At 44.8% G+C, this 25,686-nt stretch overlaps 5 protein-coding genes across 8 annotated transcripts; 1 reads left to right on the forward strand and 4 right to left on the reverse strand.

The window, feature by feature from the left end:
• The first annotated feature begins 287 nt into the window (after positions 1–287).
• LOC112886906 lies at positions 288–6,222 on the forward strand. 2 transcript variants are annotated; one of them, XM_025952928.1, is made up of 13 exons: positions 288–536; positions 645–728; positions 2,452–2,533; positions 2,699–2,766; positions 3,085–3,186; positions 3,749–3,838; positions 4,072–4,146; positions 4,228–4,260; positions 4,575–4,649; positions 5,322–5,372; positions 5,702–5,793; positions 5,883–5,933; positions 6,043–6,222. In XM_025952928.1, exons 1-12 carry the CDS (start codon positions 417–419, stop codon positions 5,908–5,910), a joined length of 900 nt encoding a protein of 299 aa, XP_025808713.1. In that variant the 5' UTR covers positions 288–416; the 3' UTR covers positions 5,911–5,933; positions 6,043–6,222. The 2 variants fall into 2 exon arrangements, with proteins under 2 accessions (XP_025808713.1, XP_025808712.1); XM_025952927.1 differs by having other exon boundaries at positions 289–536; positions 5,883–6,222.
• A 192-nt stretch (positions 6,223–6,414) lies between these two features.
• Positions 6,415–8,070, reverse strand: LOC112886905 (acyl transferase 15-like). Its single transcript, XM_025952926.1, has one exon. It carries the CDS (start codon positions 7,939–7,941, stop codon positions 6,583–6,585), a length of 1,359 nt encoding a protein of 452 aa, XP_025808711.1. The 5' UTR covers positions 7,942–8,070; the 3' UTR covers positions 6,415–6,582.
• Positions 8,071–9,414: 1,344 nt separating this feature from the next.
• LOC112887051 (glutamine--tRNA ligase-like) lies at positions 9,415–14,565 on the reverse strand. Its single transcript, XM_025953131.1, has 22 exons — positions 14,213–14,565; positions 14,092–14,139; positions 13,914–13,985; positions 13,725–13,824; positions 13,335–13,430; positions 13,160–13,221; positions 12,948–13,049; positions 12,784–12,867; positions 12,531–12,683; positions 12,384–12,439; positions 12,060–12,237; positions 11,749–11,946; positions 11,578–11,676; positions 11,369–11,500; positions 11,149–11,285; positions 10,808–10,907; positions 10,619–10,714; positions 10,387–10,487; positions 10,204–10,309; positions 10,034–10,123; positions 9,815–9,944; positions 9,415–9,713 (listed from the first exon to the last, which is right to left on the reverse strand). The coding sequence occupies exons 1-22, from the start codon at positions 14,357–14,359 to the stop codon at positions 9,616–9,618; spliced, it is 2,385 nt and encodes a 794-aa protein (XP_025808916.1). The 5' UTR covers positions 14,360–14,565; the 3' UTR covers positions 9,415–9,615.
• A 141-nt stretch (positions 14,566–14,706) lies between these two features.
• Positions 14,707–18,143, reverse strand: LOC112887052. 3 transcript variants are annotated; one of them, XM_025953133.1, is made up of 4 exons: positions 17,831–18,143; positions 16,515–16,580; positions 15,807–16,153; positions 15,023–15,727 (listed from the first exon to the last, which is right to left on the reverse strand). In XM_025953133.1, the coding sequence occupies exons 3-4, from the start codon at positions 16,143–16,145 to the stop codon at positions 15,023–15,025; spliced, it is 1,044 nt and encodes a 347-aa protein (XP_025808918.1). In that variant the 5' UTR covers positions 16,146–16,153; positions 16,515–16,580; positions 17,831–18,143. The 3 variants fall into 3 exon arrangements, with proteins under 3 accessions (XP_025808917.1, XP_025808918.1, XP_025808919.1); XM_025953132.1 differs by lacking the exon at positions 16,515–16,580 and having other exon boundaries at positions 14,707–15,727; positions 17,831–18,140; XM_025953134.1 differs by lacking the exon at positions 16,515–16,580 and having other exon boundaries at positions 15,807–16,148.
• Positions 18,144–19,681: 1,538 nt separating this feature from the next.
• LOC112887664 (probable WRKY transcription factor 51) lies at positions 19,682–21,124 on the reverse strand. The gene is made up of 3 exons (XM_025953904.1): positions 20,770–21,124; positions 20,530–20,673; positions 19,682–20,323 (listed from the first exon to the last, which is right to left on the reverse strand). The coding sequence occupies exons 1-3, from the start codon at positions 21,006–21,008 to the stop codon at positions 20,104–20,106; spliced, it is 603 nt and encodes a 200-aa protein (XP_025809689.1). The 5' UTR covers positions 21,009–21,124; the 3' UTR covers positions 19,682–20,103.
• Between the last annotated feature and the right edge of the window lie 4,562 nt (positions 21,125–25,686).

Raw genomic sequence — 25,686 nt, forward strand, 5'->3', positions numbered from 1 at the left:
TACATAAGTAATATCTTGTGTGCTTTAAATAAGCAAAATGTTTATTCCACGGTGCATTATAGCACCAATAAGCGCATCCTGTATTGAGCTCCTGGTTAATTATGACTGTAATTATTTTTTGAGTAAATTTGTTGAAAAAGGATCTGTTACTTGGGCGGTTTTTAGTTAACGCCCAATACGTCATCTCAAAAATACGTGCGGTGTCGTGTTCCGTTCTAGCTCCGCAGGCGCAGCTCGTGCGTGCCGACCGACTTTCCTCTCCCGCCGCCACGTAGGCCCCACCCTTCTCTCCCTACGCCCCTCTCGTCGCCCTCTCCACCAGACCAGCTCAACGCCTCGCACGGGCGGACCTCGACGGGCCCTGAGCTAGGGTTTCCTCCGCCGCCACCTCCCAGTTACGCGGGCGGCCCGTAGCCATGGCGATGGCGCAGGCGGGCATGGGCCTCACGAAGGTCGTGGTCCTCGTCGGCGCCGGCGTCGCCGGCTCCGTCGTCCTCCGCAACGGCCGCCTCGCCGAGATTCTCGGCGAGCTCCAGGTGCGTCGCTTCTTCTGGACGCCGGTCGCGCTCGGACGCAGCCTGTGATCCCTCCGCCCGCTCCCCGGATGCTCTGGTTCTGATGATTTGTGACGTGTGGGTTTGCAGGAGATACTCGACAAGGGGAACAAGGGGAAGAGCGGAGTTGCTGGAGACGCGGATGCCGAACTCAACGAGGTGCTCACCTCGCAGGTGCGTGTGATCTCCCTGCACTTCAAACAACTTGCTAGTATGTTGGATGTGGTTGTGCGGATACGTGAGTGCCTGCTTCTGCCTCTCAGATTCAGCAGGACATCTTGTAATGTTCCCGTAATCCCTTATTTCAATGCACCGGCTTCTCTAGCAGTGGTCAATTCAAAAACTAGAAATGCATCACGTGTTCAGTACTGTATCCGGTTTGATGTTGTTGCCATGTTAATTGGTATCTGTGTTTTTCAATGGTCCGAGGGAAAAATTATCCCATGCAGTCTCTTTCTATTTTTAATAAAAAACAGAAATATCAGGGAGAACAATTATGCTAGATCCTAAGCTGACCACACACTATACTTGGTGAGACTCTTTTTTGTTATTCTGGTGTCTCCTTTTCCTTTGGTGAAGTGCCCATTGCAAAGTGGTCGTTTGAGGATTTTGATCATCAAATATTTGCCAAGTTTGTTGTGCTCTGTATCATCTAGTCTCTAGATAGATCCCCAGTTCTCTGTGTCAGTCAATCACTGCGCTTGTGTACTTCTGTTCTAATATTGTTCTTTTGCATGCACATGCTTATTTTGAACGGTTGCCATGACTGTAGAAACACATCCTTCTATCTGCACTCATCATACATGCTTGTTTCAAACAGCTACCATGACCATCGAAACAAATCCTTTTATCTGCAATTGTCAACGACTCCCGGCAATGGACAGTGCTGCTATACAATTTGGATCATTGCATCCCGTGGTTTCTTTCTTTTGTGATTCTTTCATGCAACCTCTATTTTTCTCAGGGGAGAAGGAGGGGGGTAGTGTGAGGGTTCTGAATTAGGCTTTGTCTTTTTTTTCGCTGGAGGTATATTAGAATAATCTTAATTCAAAAAATAACATTTGAAATGTTGGTATTTGATCTGTTTCCTTATAGGTTGAACTTAGTTTCGATAATGATTCTACTATTACTATTGTTGTTTTTCATTTTGTGATGCACTGCAAGTGGTATTGGTACAATTGGAATTAAGAATCCTTAGCACTCCTGGAAAGTTATTGATTGTGCATTGGTTCTTAGATCATTATGAAGTAGCGGTATAAACTGCGCCGAGTAGCGCTTGAAGGGGAAAGGAGTTTAGGGAGGGATTAGACTGTAGACCGGGTTGATGTCTCTATTCAGGGACGGAGCCAATTGTGGGGCTAGGGGGAGCCCTGGGCGCCCTTATACCTGATCAATTCCTTTAATCAGTACTAATAAAATTTCATAGAGATTAGGTAGAGCCTAACACGGTCTTGCTCCCCCCCACCCCACCCCACCCCAACATACACACGAATTTATTTCCCAGCTCCATCCATGTCTGTATTCTGTAAGTAATTAATGAGTATGATAAGCTTCCATATGTAAAGGGCTCTCATAGCAATTGTATTAAGATCAGTCTAAAAGAATGTGTGGGGGTGGTGGGGGCCTACTGCTACAGGAATGTGTGGATATTGTTCACAAGCCCCAAAGAAGTGCGTGATAGGCCCTGTCATGATGTGGTTATAATCCATAAAAATACTTATTAATGTAGCCGAACATGGCTCATCAGCACTCTACGTGGTTTCAGTGTATTGCATGTGATTTTAATTGTTTGAATAACTACACATTTAATTGTCATTATTAAGTACATATTTTGTTTATGTTTAATGGTCATCTTCATTCAGATTTCTCATATCAAACACAAACTCCAACATTGTAGGTGCGTCGCCTAGCAATGGAGGTCCGACAACTTGCTTCTTCACGCCCGATTACTGTTCTTAATGGCTGTTCTGGACCATCAGGTTTGTCTTGCTTGATTTGAACTTAAAAATGGGAGTCAAGCTGACAAAATTGCCTGAGTTTTAAGTTTTGACTAAGGATGACTGGATGCTATAAGTTTGTTTTTAGGACATTAGCCTATATCCTTGGTGATGTAGCATCTACCAATGATCTTAATCTCTTTGCAGGAGTATCAGGTTTGATAGTACCCGCAGCAACTGTAGGGGCACTGGGTTATGGTTATATGTGGTGGAAGGTATGTATCCCTCCTTGGTGATGACATTTTTTATGTTTTCTCAGATACTAGCAACTTGTTGACACTTGACAGTATATGCTAATTTTCCTGGAATTGTCTGTTTTCTCCCATTTCTGTTTCATCATTTCTTGTCGTAAACTTAATATAATTGAAGTGTAGTTCATTTTCCTTCTATTCTGAAAAGCAGATATGATTAACTGTATTTTTTTATATCTATCTGTTGAGGCATTAAATTGTCTTCTTGAATTCCTCTTCTATCATCTATATTCACAAGTGTATTAAATTCCTTATTACTCATTTTGTACTGTTCTTGTCCAGGGCATCTCATTCTCAGATCTAATGTATGTCACCAAGCGCAACATGGCAAATGCTGTTTCAAGTATGACTAAACATTTGGAGCAAGTGCAGAGCTCCCTTGCTGTAAGTACTTATAGTTCTTTCCTAGTTGCTTATCACAGAAACAGTGCCTTCTCCTTCTTTCTGAAAATGAAATATTGATTTAAGCTAAATTTTGAGTTCACTATGACTGCTAATTTGTCCTTCTCTAGTATGGTACTACTGTAGTAACTAGTAAGATGTTAATTTAGTACTCTCTATTGTTTAATATAAGCTTAGTAGGCTAATACTCAATTTTCTGGCATAAATATATTCTTATGCTTAATTAATCTAAACAATTCGGTGGTTGTTGATAACAAAAGGTAAGCTGTCGAAGGCAAGAAGCAAATTGCTTTATTTAACTATTTGTTAGAAGGGAACTGTATTTTTTTAATGTACCCTGGCTATGGTTGTCTTGCATATGCACCAGAAATCTGCTAGGTGTTTGAATTGATATTGGATCAAATCGGTTCTTGATCTTTCCTCCCAAGTCGTTGGTTGTGTATTTCTGCCACATGATCTGAGTGCCGTTGTTGTGACCTTTTGCTAGTTTGTTATACAAGAACCTGTGTGTTCTCAAATAATTAAACCGTTCTTGTTTGTGCAGGCTGCTAAAAGGCATTTGACTCAGCGCATTGAAAAGTTGGATGATAAATTGGATCAGCAAAAAGCTATATCTGGACAGATAAGAGATGATGTACTTTTCCCTTATTATCACACCTTTTTTACTCTTTCTGTATTTTGTGTTTGCTTGCACTTGGTTTGCTTTTCATCCTATCTTAATTTAATGATACCATGTCTGTTTGAGTTGTTTCTTTAATAATTGGATATCAATATGCTCTAAACTTCATTATACTATCATCCATTGAAAAGTGCATGAAGGGATTTCAATGGTCATATGGTTTTGAAACATCTATTTCCACTATTCAGGTTACTGATGCACGACTGAAGCTTGAGACTATCGGTTCAGAAATTAAGAACATCAAAGAATTGGTCTGGGGTCTGGTAAGTGTATACCTGATTTGAGGTCACTACATATAGTTCTTGTTACCAAGTTGTTTACATGATTTCTTTATAATTCTACAGGATGGGAAAATTGATTCAATGGAAGCCAAACAGGTGGGCCTTCACTTACAAAAGTTTCTGTTTCTATTTCAGTTATTCAGTTTGTTTTTTTCTTTTAAAATAGCAATTTGAAAAATATAAGTTTGAAGGTAGGAAGTTTGATGGACCATTTTAGCATGTGTAATGTATTGCATGCACTCTATCCATGTTTTTTTTGGGAGTTTCCAAAGGTTCATCCTGCATGCTTTTCATAAGTCATAATAGTAGGTCTGTTGCCTATAGGGGCACCAGATGCATGTGCATCCAATTAATAAATATTTCCTTGTACCAGTCTTTCTTATATTGACTGAGGTACTCTTTATCAACAGGACTTTTCATGTGCCGGTGTGATGTACCTCTGTCAATTCATAGAGCAAAATGGTGGAAAGCTGCCGGAACGCCTGGTATGAGCATTTCCACTCTATGTTACCCAGATACTCAGACACAAATACGCAATACTATGACATGTCATTTTCCCAAAAACACTGATAGGAGGATACACTTATATATACAGTAAATAATAAAAATATAGAAATAAAATTTGCTACCTAATTGACTGCGCATTTGATATAGAAGGAAAGATAGAGAGGCAAAGAGGTGATTCTAGGGGCGACATCAATGACTGGCAGCTAGGGCTAGCAAGGAGGTGGTCTCTACTTTTTTAGGAATGATAAGGAGCGGCCTGGATAGGATGCTCATGCATATAGAGTGTTTTTATGAGCATAGTCAGTGAATAGGTTTGGAGCTATTGGGGAAGAGTTATAGAGGTATCAACAAAGTATTGGAATTACTTTTATCTATTTAAACCAAGGAAATTTGGATACTTGTCTGACAAGTATCCGAGCATAGGGTATCGGTGTCAGGCAAGCACTAGAGTATTGTTATTTGATACGTTAGTGTTCCAAAGTATCTAAGCATTATAACTTTCCACTTATGACCTGAGCTAATTGTAGTTCCTCTACTGCATTCCTACACTTATGACCTGAGCGGGACTCTCTCTGTTTTATATCTATGTCATTGCAAGCTTCCAGGTTGTTTCTTCATTTCATTTAACATGTTTTATTAAATTGCTACAGGAGGGCCCAAAAGTGTCTACGAAGCGTTTTGGAGGTCAAAAATTCTTACAGGTTAGCCGCTACATATTTTAAGAGGTCGTAGCATTTAGTTTGATTTGCAAATGTTTTGAGTACCAACACAGAAATTTGGTGGTGAAATATCTTTGGAATGGTTATGCAAATGCTAAAAGTTGGTTGTTATGAAAAATGATCGAGTGAAATATCTTTATGATGGTGCCCCGCTTATCTTTACACTGGTGAAAGTTAACAGCAAAGAATGCGGGTAGTTTGATGGAATCTGCACAGCCAAATGTTTCTGATACTGGTGCCTATTAATTACCAGTCTGCTGCAATCGAACTAGCTTGCAAGTTGTTATAATGGATGCTAAATTACATTTCAGGGATTGCAACTGGCGATAGAATCAGGGAATTATGGTAAGGAAACCATTGATTCACTAATCAACGACTCTGATTCCTCTGATAAGATAAACAGGTTTGAAGATCCGAATCTCTTGCACACAAATTCTCTTGCCTTCAACCTGGTATAGTTCAAACTAACTATTCTGGTGTGCACTTTTGCAGGTCGGGCTCCATCAAATCTGTCAGCTAATTATTCCCCGGTTGACACCAAGGGTAAAACATCTATCAAGATTTGATGCCCCTCGGACTTATTGTAAAGGGTATTCATTACAAGTGAACATGTAAAGAGCTGCAGCCTTTTCTAAAGTTTATTTGCTTGCAGGAAGTGCTGTTTGTCTAATCTGCAAGCTTTGTGCAAATGCTAGTAGTTGCTTCTTAGGAAATTAGGCCATGCTTAAATTTTGTGGCTTTGCATTGTGATATGAGAATTTGAGGCAGCACTTTGCCGTAAATAAATGGACTACACTCTGGTTGGCTTGTGACTGGACTTGTAACTTCGAAATTTGATGTGCCCGCTAATTCGCCTCGACCCGTGTTTTCGTGCCGTAAAATCAGTTTTGTCCGTGTCCTCTTCGAGTTAAACCTATCATCGGTCCGCGCCAGCATATGGCACTTGGGAGGTGCTAGCTTTCGGGGTTTCGAGACTCAAGACCGCAGTGCAGGGGGGCGTGGGTCTCTGGACCTCGGGCCACCGTGCGGAGGAAATTAATTTATTGGCTACTGAGAAACGTCGATAAGCAAACACAATCATCACTTAACAAGTACTACTAGGTCCCTAATCTTGTGACACGTTGGACTTGCCTCCCAAACCAGCAGTCGTAACAGACAGCTGCGCAGGGACCAGGTCCCTTGTCAGTAGAAGTCATCCGGTGAACTTGGCCAACTCCCCAAGGAAGGCGTCCACGTGCTCCTCCCTGACGCAGCGCGCCAACACGTTGGCCCCGTCCTTCCTGCTGCATGGCAGGCACGCGACGCAGTGCGGCACCGGCATCCGGTCCATCCGGCACATCACCCTCGCCGGCCTCCCGCCGCCGAAGTCCACCGCGTCGGCGCCGAGGTTCCGCCAGCTCGTCACGTCGAAGGCGTTGTACCCGAACATCACGTCGACCTGCTCCGCGGACAGACCACCACCTTCCTCCTGCTTGTGCTTGCCGCCGGGACCTTCTTCTTCGTCACCGGCGGTGACGGCGGCGACGCTGCTGTTCCGCTTGAACTGGTGCGGGATCGGCTGCTTGGCGCGCTTGATCAGCCCGACCACGTCGTTGATGTCGCCGTTCGCCACCTCTCCGCTCGTCGGGACGGCCACCGCCGACGTGATGCAGTTGCCGTAGTAGCCGTGCTTGGCGCCGGCGTGCTTGCGCACGTTGGCCGCGAAGATGAGAGGCGCGGGGGTCGAGGGGTCCTCGGGCATGACCGCGCGCGTGCGGCACTGCCAGAGGACGGCCATGACCGCCTCGAAGACGGTGCACGGGCCGTCGGCGGGGGCGGCGGCGGCGTGGCCGGTGAATCCGGCTTTGATGCGGTCGACGCACCTGGAGGGGATGGTGATGTCGAGGTACGCGAAGTCCCGCGGCTCGAGCACGACCAGCGCCTTCTCCATGGCGGCGACCAGCGGCGGCAGCTCCGGGAGGGAGTCGTCGCCGCAGCTGACGGGCAGGACGGACGGCCGGGGCAGGCCCCGCGCGAGCTCGCCGACGGCCCGCATGAACTGCGCGAACCCCGTGCCGTCGGCGACGGCGTGGTTCCGCGTGACCGCGACGACGAACCCGCCGCAGGCGAACTCCGTGACCTGCACGAGCAGCAGCGGGTCCGAGGGGCGGAACCCCTCGGCGCCGAGGCCGACGGCGAGGTCGTCCAGCAGCGGCGCGCCGGAGGGCGGGTCGAGGAGCCCGACGTCCGCCAGGGGGTGGTCGGCCGACGCGGCGACGAACGCCACGCCCTCGCCCGTGCAGGCGATGCGCAACCGCCCGCCGCCCTCGCCGCCGACGGTGACGCGGCCGGCGACCGGGAAGTAGTGGACCAGGGCGCGGGACAGCGCGGCCCGCACGGTCTCGGCGGGCCTGGGGATCGCGCGGTCGAAGACGTGGAACGACGTGACCGGGAAGAAGGCGAGGGCCCTGTCGAACGACGAGAGGTTGATGTACTGCCCGGCCGCCGCCGGCGCGGTCGACGGGCCGACGAGCACCGGCGAGGACTTGGTGACAACGACGCTCATCGTCATCTCTGACTCACTGTCACTCCCACTCTCTCGCAAAGCTGTTGACTCTCTCTCCCTCTCTCTACTCCCACTCCCCCTTAAACCCGCTGCACTCAACGCTAGCAGACGCGCATTTTTACCTTTTAACTGTGTCCAGGCTACGTGTGACGTTACCATGTTTGTTTTTTACGGCGGCAGGTGGCTCGAGGTCAGATGCATTAGGGCAAGTACAGTCCATTGTTATAGCCGTCTCTTGAGAGGTATTAAGGGGGTAAATAAATAAAATTTTAAGAGACAGGCTCTTCGTCAAGAGACGGTCTCTTGCACATCTTTTTAAGAGTAAGAGACAACACCCAGTCTCTAGTGTCTACAATTCTATAAATACTTGTCTCTTTAGGAGTCTCTACTCTTAATCATTTATTAAGAGATAGCTTGTAGAAATCTTGGACTCTACTTAAGTGTCTCTTATGCCTTGAAAACTGTACAGGGAGTCTCAAGGCTGTGCATGCCCTTATGCATATTTACCAGTGGAGTTGTCGAGCCGGCAGCGAAGAGGGTTGACCAGCGGGGATGGGAAATTCAAACGCGCCGTGGAGTCGTGTGGTAGCATGGCTTTGTTTTAGCAAGCGTTGGACTAGCGGACGAACGCACTGCCGGATTTGTTAATTTGTTTGTCGTTTGCACGCACGTCGTCCTGATCGGCGGCTAAAAAAGGCGCCGAACTTTTTGGCGGATGCTTTGACGATACCCGGCAAGAGTCAGCGGGTGCGGGTTTGAAAATTCTGAAGAAGTTTGTTTGGGTGGTGGAAGGCTAGCGGAGTGGTGGTAGTGGTGTTCGTTAGGGCAGGTGACGGATCACAGGTATGGGCCAGTGACAGGACAAGGGCCTTCAAAAGTCAAACCGGATCGAAGGTTAAGTACGGCAGAGGTGGTAGGCGTGGGACGGTGGGAGTCCAACGGCGGGGACGATCAGAGGATCTCTCAACCGAATGGAAGTTGACATTCCTCCACTCGCGACTCATAAGTCATAACTGAAAGTAGCTCAATGCCCATCGAGTCTACGGGCCCGGAGGTTAGGAGAGCTGGAGGTGCGGCTTTACCTGCGAGGAGGAGCAGGCGGAGCTAAAAGGAAAAAACCAGCTCCATCTGCTTAGGCTCCACCCTCGGAGCAGACAGCCGGAGCCCTCCCCCAAAGAGAGAGAGGCTCTACGGATTCAACCTACAAAGTTCTATTTTCGAAAACAAATCTGCAAAGTTCCTCTTAATTTGTTTTTTTATCTCTCTTCCTGATTGAGTATGCAAATATTATAATGTAAATCCTGGAATAGTTGTGCAATAGTTTTGGTTATATTTGTTTAGTTTGAGAGAATATTTGAAAATGGTGTGTCGAGAGCTTATCTCCATCGGATGAGACACACGAGCCTAAAAGGAGAGAAAAACATACCGGAAGGTATCTGCATCGATGCCACATCAAATCTCGAGTTAAATAAAATTCGCTATCATGTAAACCTAATTTCAGTTACCATTGATAAAACAACAGTTCAGTGTTGGTGTCATCGAAGCAAAATTGGGGTGCCCCACAAAATCTCATGCAGGGCAGTGTCCTACAACTCTTTAGAAACCACTAACAGTATTACAACAGAATCCTTTTCGCCAAGCAAAGTGAGCAAATCTCTTCCTCTGCAGAAGGCGAGTAGATCACTTGGGCCCAGCTTTTCCATAAGAATCCTTTAGGGTAACCGTTCTGTTGAACACCATACGCTCAGGCGTCGAGTCTGAATCCACAGCGAAGTAACCTGTAACCGCGCAACAAGGTGGTAAGAAACTAAGATAAAGGAATCCTTTTATCTTGTCTATCCAAGGAGTTAACATATAAACATGATCCTAATGATGTTACCAAGGCGTTCAAACTGGAATTTGTCCCCCAGCATGGCATTTGCAAGTGATGGTACAGCATATGCGCCTTTTATCACCTCTTTTGACTGCGGGTTGAGATCACCCAGCCAATCCTCCAGCTCCGCAGGGTTCTGAATAGGAAAGACATCCAGACAAGTCAGCGGGACATTCCATTACAACAGACACTTGCAACAGGAAGGGAAGGAAGAAAATACTATACCTCTGAAAGAAACAGTTTCTCAAACAATCTGACTTCAACCTTGAGTGGCTCAACCCCAGGAGAAGGCTCCGCAACCCAGTGTAATACGCCCTACACAAATTGTAGATGAATCAGAAATAAAAAGCTGCAAAAAAATCTTATGTACAGAAGGATTTCAGTGGCTTATGTACCTTCAGTTTTGTAGCCTTAGAAGGGTCATACTCAGCTCGGATTTCAACAATGCTATCCGGATTGTCTCCATAGATAACCTCCGTACATTTTATCGGGAATGCATGTCTATCCATTCAATTAGCAACACGTCAGGTGACTAGGCATGAAATAGGTGTGCACTTAGATGCTTGCAAATATATTACCTCAGCATTACTGATTTACCAGGAGCAAGCCCATAGAAATCTTTCGAATCCTTTAGGCGGAAATCAGATTGCTCAATGTAGACAGTTCTTGAGAATGGAACCTAGGAAAGTTGGGATAGACATCACAGGCAATAGCAGAACTTTAGCAGAATGATATCATTTCATTACCACAAAAAAATCCTATCTTTTTTCTAAGAAAGATGTCATATAGCGTGTGAGAATTAAGAAGCACCTTGTAGTGGGCTGAAGCATCATCATCAGAGGCATTAGGCCACATTTTGGCATCAAGGTTAATTATTGTTCCATGATCTAAATTAGTTATAACAACCTATATTCACCAAAACAATAAAAAAATTAGTTCATCAGTTAAGCAATTAACAAAGTAAGAAAAAAGAATTTGGAAAATACTTTAATGCAGAACCTTTAGAGGATGCAAAACGACCAAAGCTCGAGGGGCTACTTTGTTAAGCTCTTCTCTAATATGGTATTCAAGACGTTCAATGCGAATTAAGCTGTTGTCACTGCAATGAAAAATAAACTTAGTGGTATCAGTAATATAAAAACTAGAGAAGATTTTCCTGAGATTGGTATAGAGAGGGACCACTTTGTAGGACGACTTTGTGCTCTAGGTGCATATATGCAGCCATTTTCTACCCAAGTGCATTGGGATCTGTGATTCACTTTGTTTCCCTAAAAATGGTGTATATGAAAAATAGGTGGACAATTCTTTTACGAATCTATGTAAAACATTTCTCAACTTACCTTCTTGTTATTCCCATTCCACGAATGAAAGAGTTAATCGCTGTTGATGATACTCCTCTCCTTCTTAGCCCTGCTAGTGTCAACAGTCGAGGATCATCCCACCCATCTACCCATTTGTCAGTGACAAGTCGATTCAGCTGCAAGACACAGGATGTAAAATCTAACTATATAATAGAACAAACTCCAATAGAAATTGCATCCACAAGTTTCAGTGGTATACCTTTCTTTTGGACATAACATTGTTTGATATGTTTAGCCTTGAATATTCCCAGACATGTGGCTGGTACTGGCCCAAGGCTACAAGCAACCAGTAGTATGACGGACGACGTATGTCAAATTCAAGAGTGCACAACTGACAATATTGAATAGTTAGACTAGTTGATGACAATTTGGGGCCCAAACAACCAGAAAGCAATAATTAGACATTACCGAGTGTGTAATGTTCTCAAGAGAATCTACCAAACAATGAGCATAGTCATAGCTTGGGTAGATGAACCACTTGTCTCCAGCATGCGGATGAGGTGTAAACTGCATGTACATTAACAAAGATTATAATCCTACACTTGAGAAAAATACAGATAGTTATGTCGGATCAATTACCTTTATTCTATATGCTATTAAGTCAGCCATGTTCTTGTTGTCATTCTGCATGTCCTGCTTCATCCGAAGAGTAGCCTTTCCCTCAGCAATCAACCCACGTCTCATATCTTCAAATAACCTCAGTGACTCTTCAATGGGCCTATCTCTCCACGGACTATTCATCTTCTTTTCTCTGCACTCCTTAATTTCTTCTGGGGTCTGCAAGCATCACTCAATATCAACATGCTACATATTTTTTGTTATCAAAACACACCTATACGTGAAATTCTAGCTTCTTTTGATCCAAACAAGCAAGCCCAAAGAAAGCAAACCTGGTGATCGACATAGGCTAGTCCCTTCTGTATCAAACAAATAGCAAGTTCATATAAATTTTGGAAATAGTCACTTGTATATGTAACTTTGTAAGGTTCCCAGCCCATCCATGTGACAATTTCTTGAATATGGTCTATGTATTCTTTCTTCTCGGCCTCCGGGTTTGTATCATCAAACCTGTTGCAGAGATATGATATCAGCATGTTTTTCAATGTAAAAGTTGTAAAAGTGCACGAAAGAAAATAAAACAATCAAGAGGAAAGTCTGTAAGTATTTGTGACAGAAAAGTAAATATCTCTAGATCAATTAAAATTCCTTCATACCTAAGGTAACAGTGGCCATTGCGCTCTTTAGCCAGTCCAAAATCAATGAACATAGCCTGTATATGAGAAAGCATGTAAGCATCATCTCAAATTTCATGAAATTCATGTTAGAATAATGATCACTTCATTGTAGGGGATTATCAGAACCTTGGCATGACCAATATGAAGGTATCCATTAGGCTCTGGGGGAAAGCGGGTCATCACTTTTCCTCCAGTTACTTTAAGATGTTTCTCTAAAATACTCTTTGTGTTGTGCGCTCTCCATATATTTCCATCACTGAAAAATATTTCTGTATGGACCTAAATCACCAAAATAAAGGCAGTCAAGATAATTTCATTTAAGTTTTCCATAGTATGATGAATGTGATGGCATCTCATATAGTTCATGCCTTCACGGTACCTTGAAGTTTTCCTCTGGTTGAGGAAATATGGAGTAGGGATTTAGTTCCTCCTCAGAAGGTGGAGCAGCAACAGTTTTTTCCTCCTGATGATCATTGAAAATCATACTGACTGACATGATAATCAGATAGCCCTATCTTAAACTTGAGAGAATTGCTAACAAACCTCAACTTTGGTAGGCTTCTCCTTTTTCTTTTTCATTGGCTTAGCGTTATCTGCTTCTGTCTTTGGACCTAAAATCTCCACAAGCCTTTTCTCAATTTCCTCCTGTAGCATAACCAAATTGTAGTAACCAAATTAAAGTGCAAGCCATATGGCCAAGTTTGCAACATGTAAAAATTTGGGGAAAATTCCAACAACTTCAGCTATTTAGTAACCTTGACCAATTTAGCATCACCCCAGGGGTGCCTCTTCCTAACTTGTCCACATAAGCTACCAACTGAAAAAGAAAAACAGGAACAGATAACGCTCAACTCTTAGAGTCCATGTCAAAAGAAAAAAAAAGGTGAAACAACAACATTGAAGTAAAAGAAGGTGAACTGCAACCCAAACCATTTATACGATATCGCTGTTCCACTATGGCTTCCATATTTTCATTTAGAACATCAGAGACTGCTGACTGAATCTCTTCAAATGAAACAACTACCCCTGCAAGAAAAGGAAATATTATGGACTAGTGAGCATAACATCGAATCAAAATGAACAATGGGAGAGTATACTTTAAGCAATCCAATAGCTGATATTATTTGAAGTATATTGATTTTACATGATTATCAAAAGTGCATACTAGGTTGTGAGTTGTCACTAATTCATGTAACCACAAATGCTGCACTAAACAAGCACTTAATATAAATTATCAACAGCAAGAGCTTGTGGCTCCACACCTTTACAAATTTTAACTGCAGAAGTGACATGGATAAAACTACATCTAAGAAAACATACCCACACCACAAGCCTCTTCAAATTTCACCAGATCCAAGGAATCAGGACCCAAGGTAGAAAGAAACGAAAGTGCAGCATCCAATTGCGCAGAGTTCTTGATCTGGAAATTGCATGGTTTGAGTTAAAACTCATCCAAGATTACAACATCGCATAATCAAGGACTGCAGAACATCAGGAAAACAAAAGCACCTTTTCTGACAGAATGTACTTAATGAGATTGGGGCGGTGCACTAGTGCATTTGCCGGGTACTTCGTCGCAACCTATTCAATTGCATAACAGATTCACGGTCGTTGGCCAATTGCAATTCAAAAGGCATCACCGAAGATACATCTTCGATCACTCAATTCAACAGTTTGAAACTCTTACAGTGTAGAGGAGATTCCCCACAGATTTGTCGCACCCAGTAACACCAGCCTGCGGCACAAGCATCAGTTAGAACTGCAAATTAGCCGCAGACGCAACGCTAGGGGCGTGATTTGGCGCATACCTCGGCGATGACGGCGGTGAGGTTGGCTGTGACCTTGCGATTGGCGAGGGCGTTCTCCGCCGTGCGCTGGTCGAGCCCGATGGCCAGAAACGACTCAAGCGGCGGCGGCGCTGCCGCCCCCATGTCTCCGTCGCTGGCGGTCGCCATTTCGGCTGGATTGCGGCGCAGCTCCGACGAGACGGGCGAGGTGTCGGAGCGAGCGTGGGAGGCGTGAGCTGAAACGAGGTGTGGCCTGCCTGGGGACAATAGAGGTTCCGGCGAGGAGGTGTGGGCCCACTTCAAGTGTAAAACCCTAGCCCTATTATGCGATAAGGTCCTTGGAAAAAAATTACTTCAAAATAAACTCTCAATTTTCCAAAATAGCAGGCCTTACATTATATTATAGAGAGAATCGGACCCAGCCACTTTGCAGTAACATGTGTGACTTGTGAGTATATATACTTCCAAATCACATACAACCAGCCTCAAACCTAGGGTTCCTTAAAATTAATCTATACTCAAATAAGAGACGGAGTATGTCACAAGTAACATTAGACCATTTCAATTACCATATACAACCTGGGGGATTCAGAGCTAAAAATAACCTGAAAGGCTTACAAACTGAGATGCGAACTAACTTGTCCACATATTAAGTTACATGACAGCTACCAAACTGATATTTACCAACTGACGAAGCACAAGATGTGCATATTGTAGAACATAAAATCAGCATTAACAACAAGATCCTATAAATGACAGCTCAGCAGCATAGTCTATGCTCACACTATGATGCAGTTGCAGGAAAGCCTCAATCTGGATTCAGTTATCGAACTATAAGGCTCCAGGTTCCTCTCCAGCCAAGAACTTACGGGCCCATGATTCGAGGTACTCCTTACCCATGTTCATGAAAAAGCTTCGATGTACTTCAGACTCTGGCTTACAAAGGTACATTCCAACAGAGAGCCTATCAGGATGAGTCAGTGGAATTTCTTTTAGCATATTCCATAAAGGGGCATTTGGATCTGATGTTGATGTTGGTGCTGCTCGAACCAGTTTTGGAGCACTGTCACGGATCCCCACTAATGTACTGTTCAACGCATCTACGTTCCTGCCATCATGCGGAACTAGAGCCTGCGGCTTCGGACTTGGTTTTGTTTTGCTGATGATCTTCATCTTCTTTGCGTTAGGCTTGAGAGCAGCCATTGTGCTCTCAGCAAAGGACCCAGATGGCTGTGCAGATGGTGCACTAGTGTCAGACATCACTTCACAAGGGACCCCACCGCTACTTGCTGCCACCTCATGATGGTTATCTTCACCTTCCAACTCAATAATATCTAAGTTCGCCCCATCTTGATCCCTTGTATCTGCACCCTGGGCAATAATATTCAATGCAATCTGGGCTTCCAACTCCTCATGAGAATCATCGTCCATAATAGGGTCTCTCATGCAGGCAGCATCCAGCTGACCTTCATTAAAGAGCTGTAGCAGATGGTCAAAGAATGGAATGGGCTTGGCGAGAATAGCACGCTCCGCTATCTGTTAAAGAAAAATATTCATTAGTGCAGTAGGAAAACAATGCAAAATAATCTGTTCTTTCTTATGATACAATACTTACAGGTAAACTAGCCATAGTGGCAGCAGGAAGTATAAGCATTTTGTGTTTATTGTTGAACCTGCTCCCAGTCACATTGGCATACCGAGTCACAATGATCCAAATCTCCTTGAAACGCCTAAAATGGCGATGGACCTGGTCAACAGAGTAATTTGTTCTGAATTTAGAGTTAACTGCAGATGTGCACCAAACATGGTGCATCTTCTTGAACTTGGTCTTGGGTGGCATTCCTCTCTTCTTCTCAAGGTACCAATCAAGCAAAAACTTTGACATGACCCTGGGCCAATTTGTGGCTTTTGCCCTTTTGATCCTAGTGGTGGTATTGCCTTCTTCCAGGTCCATGTTCTGATCTACATGAATAAGGTATGATGACATTAAGTAAGAAGATTTCAATGCAATTTTGCAGCAAGATGGCCACTGTATCAATAGAAGTAGGTCAATCAAACTTAAAATTGTGTACCATATAGCAAAAGTACTAGCAACAATTGAATTCATAACATGTAATGCACACCAGTAGAGGTAGCTAGTAGTGAGATCAGTACAAATAGTGCCCTCAACATTGTGAAGTAGTAAATCACAAGGGAAATCATTTTTTTCTCCATACGCCCCAGGATCAGTCATCCTCATTAATCTATTACAAGATCAATTGGTAGTTCAACCGTGCTATCTCTAAGGCTATAACTACTTTAATAAACAAGGAAATGCTAATACCAGCCAGACACTTTTTTGGGATCTAATTCTGCCGCAGAACATGACATTACAATATTCACTAGATTCCTGTGAGGACAAGAAATGAAAGCTAGTGAGTAAGCACTAAAAGCAAATTATGTAAAGTTCAAATGCTCGCTCAATTGTCATGCAAGATAGTAACATTTGTCAATTGGGGAACCATGGAGTTGTATGGTCACCATGATAAACCCCACTTTCAGACTTATTTAAATGGCATTAAAATATCTATAAGTGGTAGTATATGGGACCTAACCGCATACCTTACATCAGCTAAGTACTGGTTACCTACAACAAGCAAAACTCATCCAATTTCATTGAATTGTGAACAGTACAGATTTATAACTCGTCTCACTCAGTGTTACAGAATACCCGGTTTCCATCCCTACTGGAATCTGCAATCTGTTTTGCTTTACTTAGGCTCAGGGTGTCCCTAAGAACTTGTATGTTCAGCAAGCTCAATTTGGTTTTCAAGTCTTGTTACTTCTGCAAGCAAAATATGGCTCATGATTTTTGAACACCCTTAGTCCTTACTTACTTATTATAGGTTATTTCATATGTTAAAGGACTGACAAAGATGGTTGATGCAGTACTGACGATCAGAGCACATCATGAACACGACTAAGAACAGGTAAAGAACTATTCTTTGGACACAACAGTTTGCAGCCTGCATCTATTCTGGATTCTTTTCCCCGGTTATGTGAGCTGCCAAATATGTCCAGTGCATCACTAACAATCAGAGCACATACACGAACACAACTGATAATAAGTAAAAATCTATTCATTGGGCATCATCAATTTGCAGCCCTGTATTAGTTCACGTTTAAAGCTCGACGAAAATTCTCATAGAAAAAGATTAATGGCAAAATTCTCATTGTGTCTGATTGGCGCATATTGTCATTTTAAAAAGACATCGCAAAAGTGAACAAGAGTTGCTAGAACAAGATATTAGGAAATAACCCCTAGTTATCTCAGTTACTAAACAAAACTCCAAAAATTGTTCAAAGACCAAATAACCGTAATCATATACAATGGAATAAACTACCCTGCCAAAAACAGGACGTGTGCCTGTTTACGATGGCAGCACATATAAACAGTCATAACAATTGTATCAGGGAAGGCTATTACCAACCAAATCTCTAGGCTACGCGTAGGCCTGCAGAGATTCGTGAATTGCATTACATAAGCAACTGGAACCGTGCAAGCTCAAGCTAGCTAGATAGTCGAAGCACTCATCTTATTCTTCCAAAAAAAAAGCATTAATATAAAACTGAGAGCTAGCTTAGACCAATCGAAGTCACCTGAGCCTTCGGGGTCGTCTTGGCCTCCAGACATCGTGCCCGGCACCGACCGCCCAGAGATCCAAGAAATGGCAAGCTCCCACGGCGCGGCCGGTGACAGATGCGGGAGGGAGGAGTAGGCTGGTTGCTCGGGTCCCTGTGTGGCTATGCAGAAGCGGACGAGGAATCTGACGTTGTGGTGCGGCTGCCGGCGGGAAGAGCGGCGAGGCGGGCGCGCGATGTGGCCGGCAGCTGCTGCGAGGCAGCCTGTGAATTGGGGAATTTGGGGGAGGATCCTCGGGGAGGAATAGCATGACAGGTGGGGCCCACAGGAACGGCCGCACCCGTGCTGTGCCTGGTTGGCCAAGTTAGGCGAAATTTTGGTATAGTTAGGCGAACGAGGCCTGGTTTCCTTCATGAATCATGACAGTCCTTCGGCATGACTTATCAAACTTTTGGTGCTAAGATCAAGTAAAACAGTTTTTTTTACAGTGACGAAACATAATTTTAGATTTGTGTTTATATGAAATAAATGACTCACAATGCTAAGTTGGCATGCTGCCCCATAACTACAGCTAGGAAAACCAAACATTTATTTAGAAGTTAAACTTGTCCACCATGTAGAAATGTAGCTGTGAACCAAAATAACATGCATTGGACTACAGTGCAATTATAGGTAATATACATGGACAAAACGTCCAGCAAGAAGTAACATGATAAGTAACAATCGACTAAGAATTTGCCACATGCCTAACAATCGACTAACATTGGCCGTGGAAGGGGAACGAGAGCATTGCTGCCTTATTTGGTTATGCACACTATTAGGAATATCATCCCCCTAGGCTCTCTTCTTAGAGAGTACTTCCTCCGTCTTAAATTATTAGTTGTTTTGGTTTTTCTGAATACATAATTTTTGCTATGCATCTATATATATATTTATATCTAAGTACATAGCCAAGTCTATAAATTTAGAAAAGCTAAAACGACTAATAATTTGGGATAAAAGGAGTACATCAGTAAAGTTCTCTAGTCAAAACCTTTTAAAATGTTAGTTGGCCATCAAACTAAATACCCCTCTACACCAATAATTTGTGTGCACCCATTTTATATACTTATGGCATTTTTAGCCAAAATCACATGAACGTGAGAGCAAGAGATGGTCATGTTGCTTGTTTCCCCGTAGGAGAATTAACCTGAGGATGGATTGCCGGTGTTAGGGATGGCAAATCTGAAGTTAACAAAAGACATTAATAGACTGCAATACTCATTAAAAGTTTTGCGACAGAAGTTGGACGAAAAATAACGGGTAGATAGAAGAAGAACATTAGGGAGAATTGAAACTTAAACTCTATTTTGTCAACAAGAAACACACCACTAGGTGGAAATGTATGCAAGCCATGTGTGGAGTGTGTGTTACAAGCGGCATAAATGGAGTCAAGCTAAGAAGCTAATCAGGAAAGCAAACTACAAGTGTGGAGCTAAGACATCCTTACTAATAAGTAGCTCCCAGAGAGTCTAAGTGCAGTTGTAAGTTTGATTATATACATGTGGTGGCGTGTGTGGGATTGTGGGTAAATTAGTGTGTGTGGTGGTACATGGGCAGATGCTATAGCTGAACCCAAATGAGAAATGTCAAGAAATGGAGGTTGCATGACTTTTGACTTTTGACTAGATTTGATGGTCGCTTGGACCAGAGAGAGGAACAAGCTAGAGGAACAAGCCAGGAAGTAACTATCTTGCAGTTGTTATTTCAGTCGTAAAAAGTTCCCCATAAGCTAGCAAACTAGAGCATTATCCCTTCAAAAGTTACCATGCGCCTCTTTTAGAATAACTGTTAATCTTGGTATCAAGCACCAAGCAAGTGCTATACACTGCAAAAAGAAAACTCACTAATAAACTCTAGTATCTGATGATGATTGTTGAGAACTGAAGTTAAATCAGCAGCCTTTTAGCGACCGCGTATAGATTACAAAGTGTGTATAAAGAAACTAAAACAGAACAAAGAAAGAAGAGGGGAAGTGAAAAGCATGCTGTCATCTCAGTTATCCTAGTGATGACTGATGCATCACCAGAAAAGGTAACTAATCGATGAGGTAATTAAAGTATTTCTAGCTTAATTATTACTACTACTGCACAACTGTAAAAATCCACAAGCAGGTCGGAATCTAGCCGGCCGCTATCATTCTTCTCATCCTACTTGGGGTAAACCACGGGGTCAAGCCTCAAGTCCTCTCGATCACTGTAACAACACGTGCTTACTGCTCAGGCACGTTCTGGGAAGAACAACTCGGCAGTTATAAGAGGAAGGAGCCCGAGTAGGAGGCGGCCGACGGCGAGCCGCTGTGCTGCGGGCTGTAGAGGCCGCCCCCGCCGTACTGGATGACGGCGGCGGCGCCGGGGCTGGCGTGGTTGTGGACGCCGTCGTAGGTGGTGATGACGTAGCGGGGGTCGTCGCGGTCCCTCTCGACGCGCTTCTTCACGCCGCAGCCCTCCGACGAGCACCGGTAGTAGTTCCTGCACGCGTGCGCGCCAAAACGCTCGTCAGAAATTCAGAATTGAGCGAGTAAAATATTTCATTTCTTAGCTCTTCACTTGAATGTCGTTCTTGGAATTTAACTGTTTCCCGGGATAGGTGAAAGAGTTCTTAAGCACATGTGACCTGCTTCAATTTGGTAGAATTCTAAAAATTTGGTTGCGCATGCACTCGAAGTCGAAATTACCTTGGATTTGGGCTGTTCTTGACAGCCTTCTTCCCGTACTTCCTCCATTTGAACCCGTCGTCCAAGATCTCCACCTCTGATCTCGTTCTGAATCCGATCCTTCCACTGCTCCTAGGTCTCTTCTCATCTCCACCCCCACACCACCTGGTCAAATCCAATCACCAAAGCATCGACGTAAGCAAACTTGAGTACCAATCAAAATTACCACACCCTACCGCGCAAATTAAATTATGTACATACATCGACTTGTCGTTGCGATCGTCCCCAGACCCGCCGCCGGCGCCGGCGACGAGCGGTGTCGGCGAGTACTCAAGCTGGCAAAGATCATCGAGCTCGGAGGAGAAGGCCGCCGCGTCGTCGACGGTGTTATTGGCCGCCGGGAAGCTCTGCGGCGCGTAGCCGGACATGAAGGGCGAGGAGTAGGACGACGAGTAGGAGCTGAAGAGAGCTTCAGGGTTTAGCCCAAGCGAAGCCGCCATTGCCGCATGCACCAGCAAGCTTCGCACTGGGTGGCTGTCCTTGCACTTGCACCACTAGCCGCTGTAGCTAGCCGCCTTGCTTGTGTGCGGTGTGCCTCTGAATATTATTTTTGGGCGTGCCGGCCTCTGCAATTTATACATCCGGCGGCCTTGCGATCTGCAGGGCTTCGTGGAGGCTTCGCAAAGCAGGTCCGAAAGTTCTGAGATGCGTCACCTGTCAATTCCTTACTCCTGCTGTGTTCCGCTTTCAGAGATACGTCACGTGTCAATTCAACTGTACATTTGTGATACGTGATCGGATCGTGACATACACTAAGACTAGTATAAAAATCCTACATGATCTACATAAGACAATCTATAAAACTGCTGACGTGTAACAATGTTGCACTTGGTGGATTAGCACAACTTGTACGTGAAAATATATACATATTTGAGACAGAGTACTCAGTATAATCTTATAAAATATGGTGTGGGATATATTTATAATATACATAACTTTATACAAATAATTTTTGGGGGGTAAATGTCTTGAAAAATAAAGTCCTCGTGAGTTTTTTTTTTGCAAAAAGAAAAGTGCATCCTCTGGTCCAAACAGTTCACAAAAGACTAGTATGCTTGTATGGAATAAATCTACGCTAGATCTGTCCTGTTCTAAAACATATAGCTGCGGACAAATCATTTGATTTTCTTGTATCTTTATCTCCCTACCACCCTCCCATCTCTTTCCTTTGCTCACTTAATTTGAGAGCTAAGTAGGCGTTGCTTGACAGCGACGTACTTGTCATCTAGATCCTTAACGATGTAGTTTTCCTCCTTGATTACACTCTTTTAAAGGTAATTAGCACGTGCAGTGGAATATAATCTGGATCTAGCTAGTGGACGCAAAAAGAGAGCAAAAGAATTTTCTTCCCCGATCCTCGTCAATATTCCACAGGTATTTTTGGAGTTCTTTCTTTAATTAATGATGGTCTGAATTATTTGGTGGTTTACAAAGCTTTCAGATTTTGTGAGTGCTCTGTGCTGTCACGCAGTAAATAAAGAAAAACAATCTGGAGAAGATAAGACAAATTCCTGCATTCCAAATAATTTCTTCTGCCCATGCATGTCGCATCTGTGCCAGTACAGTTTTGACCTTACCTCTCTATGTATACAGTATGTACTAGTATATAGTACGGGACAATGGAGCTGCATAATACATGCTAGTATAGTACAGCACTGCTAAAATTCATTAATGAATGGCGTGCACTGCAAAAGCTTTCCCTCAGCAGAGCTTATATATCTACATGGTTCAATACTTTTTGCAAGGTATAGAAAAATTGTAATGTTTTTCTTAGCATCTAAAGATATGATCCAACTCGGATGATTGTATGCAGAATAGAATGGAGGATGTATGCGGCTTGGTACCGCCAATAATATCTTTATTTGGTGCAGAATATTCCCCCATCCAATTCCAAAGGTGTGTACACTCATCATATGGTTCCTTTATACACTACTTTGATTATTCATAAGTTGAATACGTTTTTTATGCAATTCAGTATAGAAAAATTCTAGAATTTTGAAATTATTTTTGGATACGAACAGCCAAATTATCCGAAAGCGCTAGCCCAGCCTCAAAAGAGAGAAGCGAAAGCCGCAGTCACGAAAGGGAAGGCACCAAGCGGCCTCCGGCGTCGATCGCCACCAGCTGGCCGGATGGAGACGAAGAGGTCGATGCCGCGACACCCTCCGCGACCAGCTGCCGCCTCCTCGCCCGGCCGCACATCAAATCGATCGCACGGCGGAGGGGCTGTCCGCTTCCGGGCGGCGTCATCGATCGATCGATCTGCCGTGTCTTCTCCGGCAGACTCGCCCGAAGAAGACAGCGCGGGTCGTCGCCGTCTCCATCTCGTCCGAACGTACACGGGGACGGGGACGGGGATCCGTGAGCCAGCTGGTGTGGCGTCGCCGCTTGGCATTGGCCTGGCTTGCTCGGATTTTGTTCCCTCCACGACAGGATTAGAGCCTAATTTACTTTGACGAACGATAATGCAGCCGGTCTCACCGAAACTCTGCCCTGGGTTCGAGGTTAGGAAGCGGATTAGGCGGCGCTGAATCTGCTAAGCGCCTAATTAAGACTAGTTTCTGACGTGAGCGTAGCAATCGCTTCCTCCTAGACTGTTGCGCAGTTCCAGTGATGTCACGATGCACCGAGGAATCGAGCCAGGTACGTCAGCTGGTAGTTGGATCGTTCTGCTTCTGCCTTCTGCTAGCTTGGGAAGAGAAGCTGGTTCCTTGCCTCGGTGGTCTCTGGCGCTGGGTGGTGGCCTGGTGCTTCGATTCCGGCGAGCGGCGGTGGGACCGAAGAAATCAAGATGAAGATGACGATCCTGGTGTGCGTGCTTGTGCTTCCTTTGGTCTTCGGGGTGCTATGCTATGTCCGCAAGTGGAAGAGGCGAAATCAACGATGGAAGCTACAGCTCTCTGTCATCCTTTCAGCCTGATTGATGGAGAAGATGGAAGGAAGAAGATTTGTTCTTTTGAAAAAAAATGTTACCTCAAGACCTGAAACCGCCGCCTCCCTCCTCCCTCCTCCCTGCTTCCGCCGCCGCCACCAAGCCTCCATACATAGCACACACTGCCATTTTTCTGTCAGACCTGTGTTCGTTCGGATCTATCGCGGGCAAGACGATGAAGAAACGGTCGCGGAGCCGGACTGCCGGAGCGTTGCCGACTCCCCCCAGGGATCCATCTCCCACGGATCCGAGGGGATGATGACACGAGCTCGGCGGCGGCGCCTGCTCGCCGAATCTTCCGAGCGCTCGGGGGCGAACAGTGAAGCGTCTGTCCAAGATCTGGCCGCGGTCTTCATCAGGAGTGGAGGGACTGGGCCAACATGACTCGCGACCTGGTCGAGGACAGCGCCGGCCGGGTGCTCTCCCACGACGTAGCGGGGTATTACTGGCTTACTGCGTCCGCGCTGCGTGCAGGCCGTGGCGCGACCACACCGCCGACCTGGGTGCCGGCCGTGGCGCCTGGACAGCCGCTTCCGGCCCCGCAACTGGGTGGTGCTTGCCATCAGCCCCGACGCCGGGCCGCGCCGACGCCTCCTCAACATGGCCACCGCGGCATCCCTCAGCGTCGACCTCCCGGCGCTCACCACCCACTGCCGCCTGTGCGCCGTCGATGGCCTCCTCGTCCTCTTCCACACGATCACAAGGGCCATCCGCCTCCTGGACCCTCTCAGCAACGCCGTCACCGAGTTCCCCCCACCTCCACCTCCTCCTTTCTTCGACATGTTTTTCCATGGTGGACCTACCCGCCCACCCTCGTGCTCTGCCTGAGGGGCAATCTGCACCAGCTCATCTTTGCCAAACCCGGTGACGCGCACTGGACGCTGGTGACACAATCCCCGGCCTATCGCGCGGACACGAAAGGCAGCGTTCTACTCCATTCCTTGCTGTCCCGAGGAACCTCGCCTCGCGCTGGAGGGGTCCGTCTTTCTGCTGGACCTCGGGGCGCCATTCTCTGCCAGCGTCTCCTACCTGGTTGCCGGCGGCGATGGGGGGAGGATGCTGATGGTACGGTATTTGGATAAACGTCGTGCATTTTGGTGGCAGAAGAGCCTACAAACAGAGGGAGCTGTTCAAGGTTGGTGATGTCACCGGCCGCATTCGTGGGCATGACGCACTGCATGTTGCCGATGCGGTAGCGGTATACCTGGGATGCTATCAGGAGGCAAGTCGCAAGTTCTGCATCTATCATCTCCAGAGTAGGAGGGCTGAGCCGCCGCATGAGTTTGACCTTGATGAGAATGAGAGGGTAGTTCCCCGTGCCAGGCCCTGCAACCTTGACCAATATCTCGTCTGTTATGTTGACCGCAAACACCGCTTGAGTGGTCCATGTATCAATCATGTAAAGCATTATTTAACCAGCTCATTGTATCAGTGTTTGTCTGTTTAATTTGACATGTAATTTTATGGAAAAAGTCAATCTTACTCTCTTCAACAATTCACTTTGTCCGCTTAACCCCCTAAGCAAAATTTAGACTTAATTTACTCCACAACAATTCCAATTAGTATTTTCTCAAAAAAAATTCCAATTAGTACAATCTACCCCTAATGATATTTTTCTTTTTTTCTCCTCATACAAATTGAATTTTAAGTTAAAATTTTATGAGTGGGTAGAGAACATGACGCCCTATGTTAAAAAAAATATATTAAGAATTTTTCATGGTTATTTTCATAAGTTGGAAATATTTAATACGAAATTTATCGCAAAAATACAATTATGCATAAAAATATTCATAAAAAAATTATAATGTATTTTTCTAGCGTAGGGCATCATATTATAAGTTACATTGCAAAATTTGAAGTTCAAATTTCACTTGTACGCGGAAAAATAAAAGAGAGAAATCTTAGTAGGGGGTGGATTGGACCAATTGGAATAGTTTGGGAAAGTAAATTTAGCCTAAATTTTGTTTAGAGTGTTAAATGAAAAAATTGAATTGTTAAGGGGAGTAAAATGGATTTTTTTTCCTAATTTTAGCTTATCGGCCTTGTCCTGTACTGCAGGTGATCCACATTGCAGTATCTTGCCTGTCTGTTCTATTTTCTTTGTTTGTGCCTATTGTTTGCTTTCCATTAGCATGCGGCATTCCCTTTGTGTGCTTATAAAGCACTGTTTCTCGGGAGTTTGCAAC

Source organism: Panicum hallii, chromosome 3 (genome assembly GCF_002211085.1).
Source record: "Panicum hallii strain FIL2 chromosome 3, PHallii_v3.1, whole genome shotgun sequence".
NCBI lineage: Eukaryota > Viridiplantae > Streptophyta > Magnoliopsida > Poales > Poaceae > Panicum > Panicum hallii.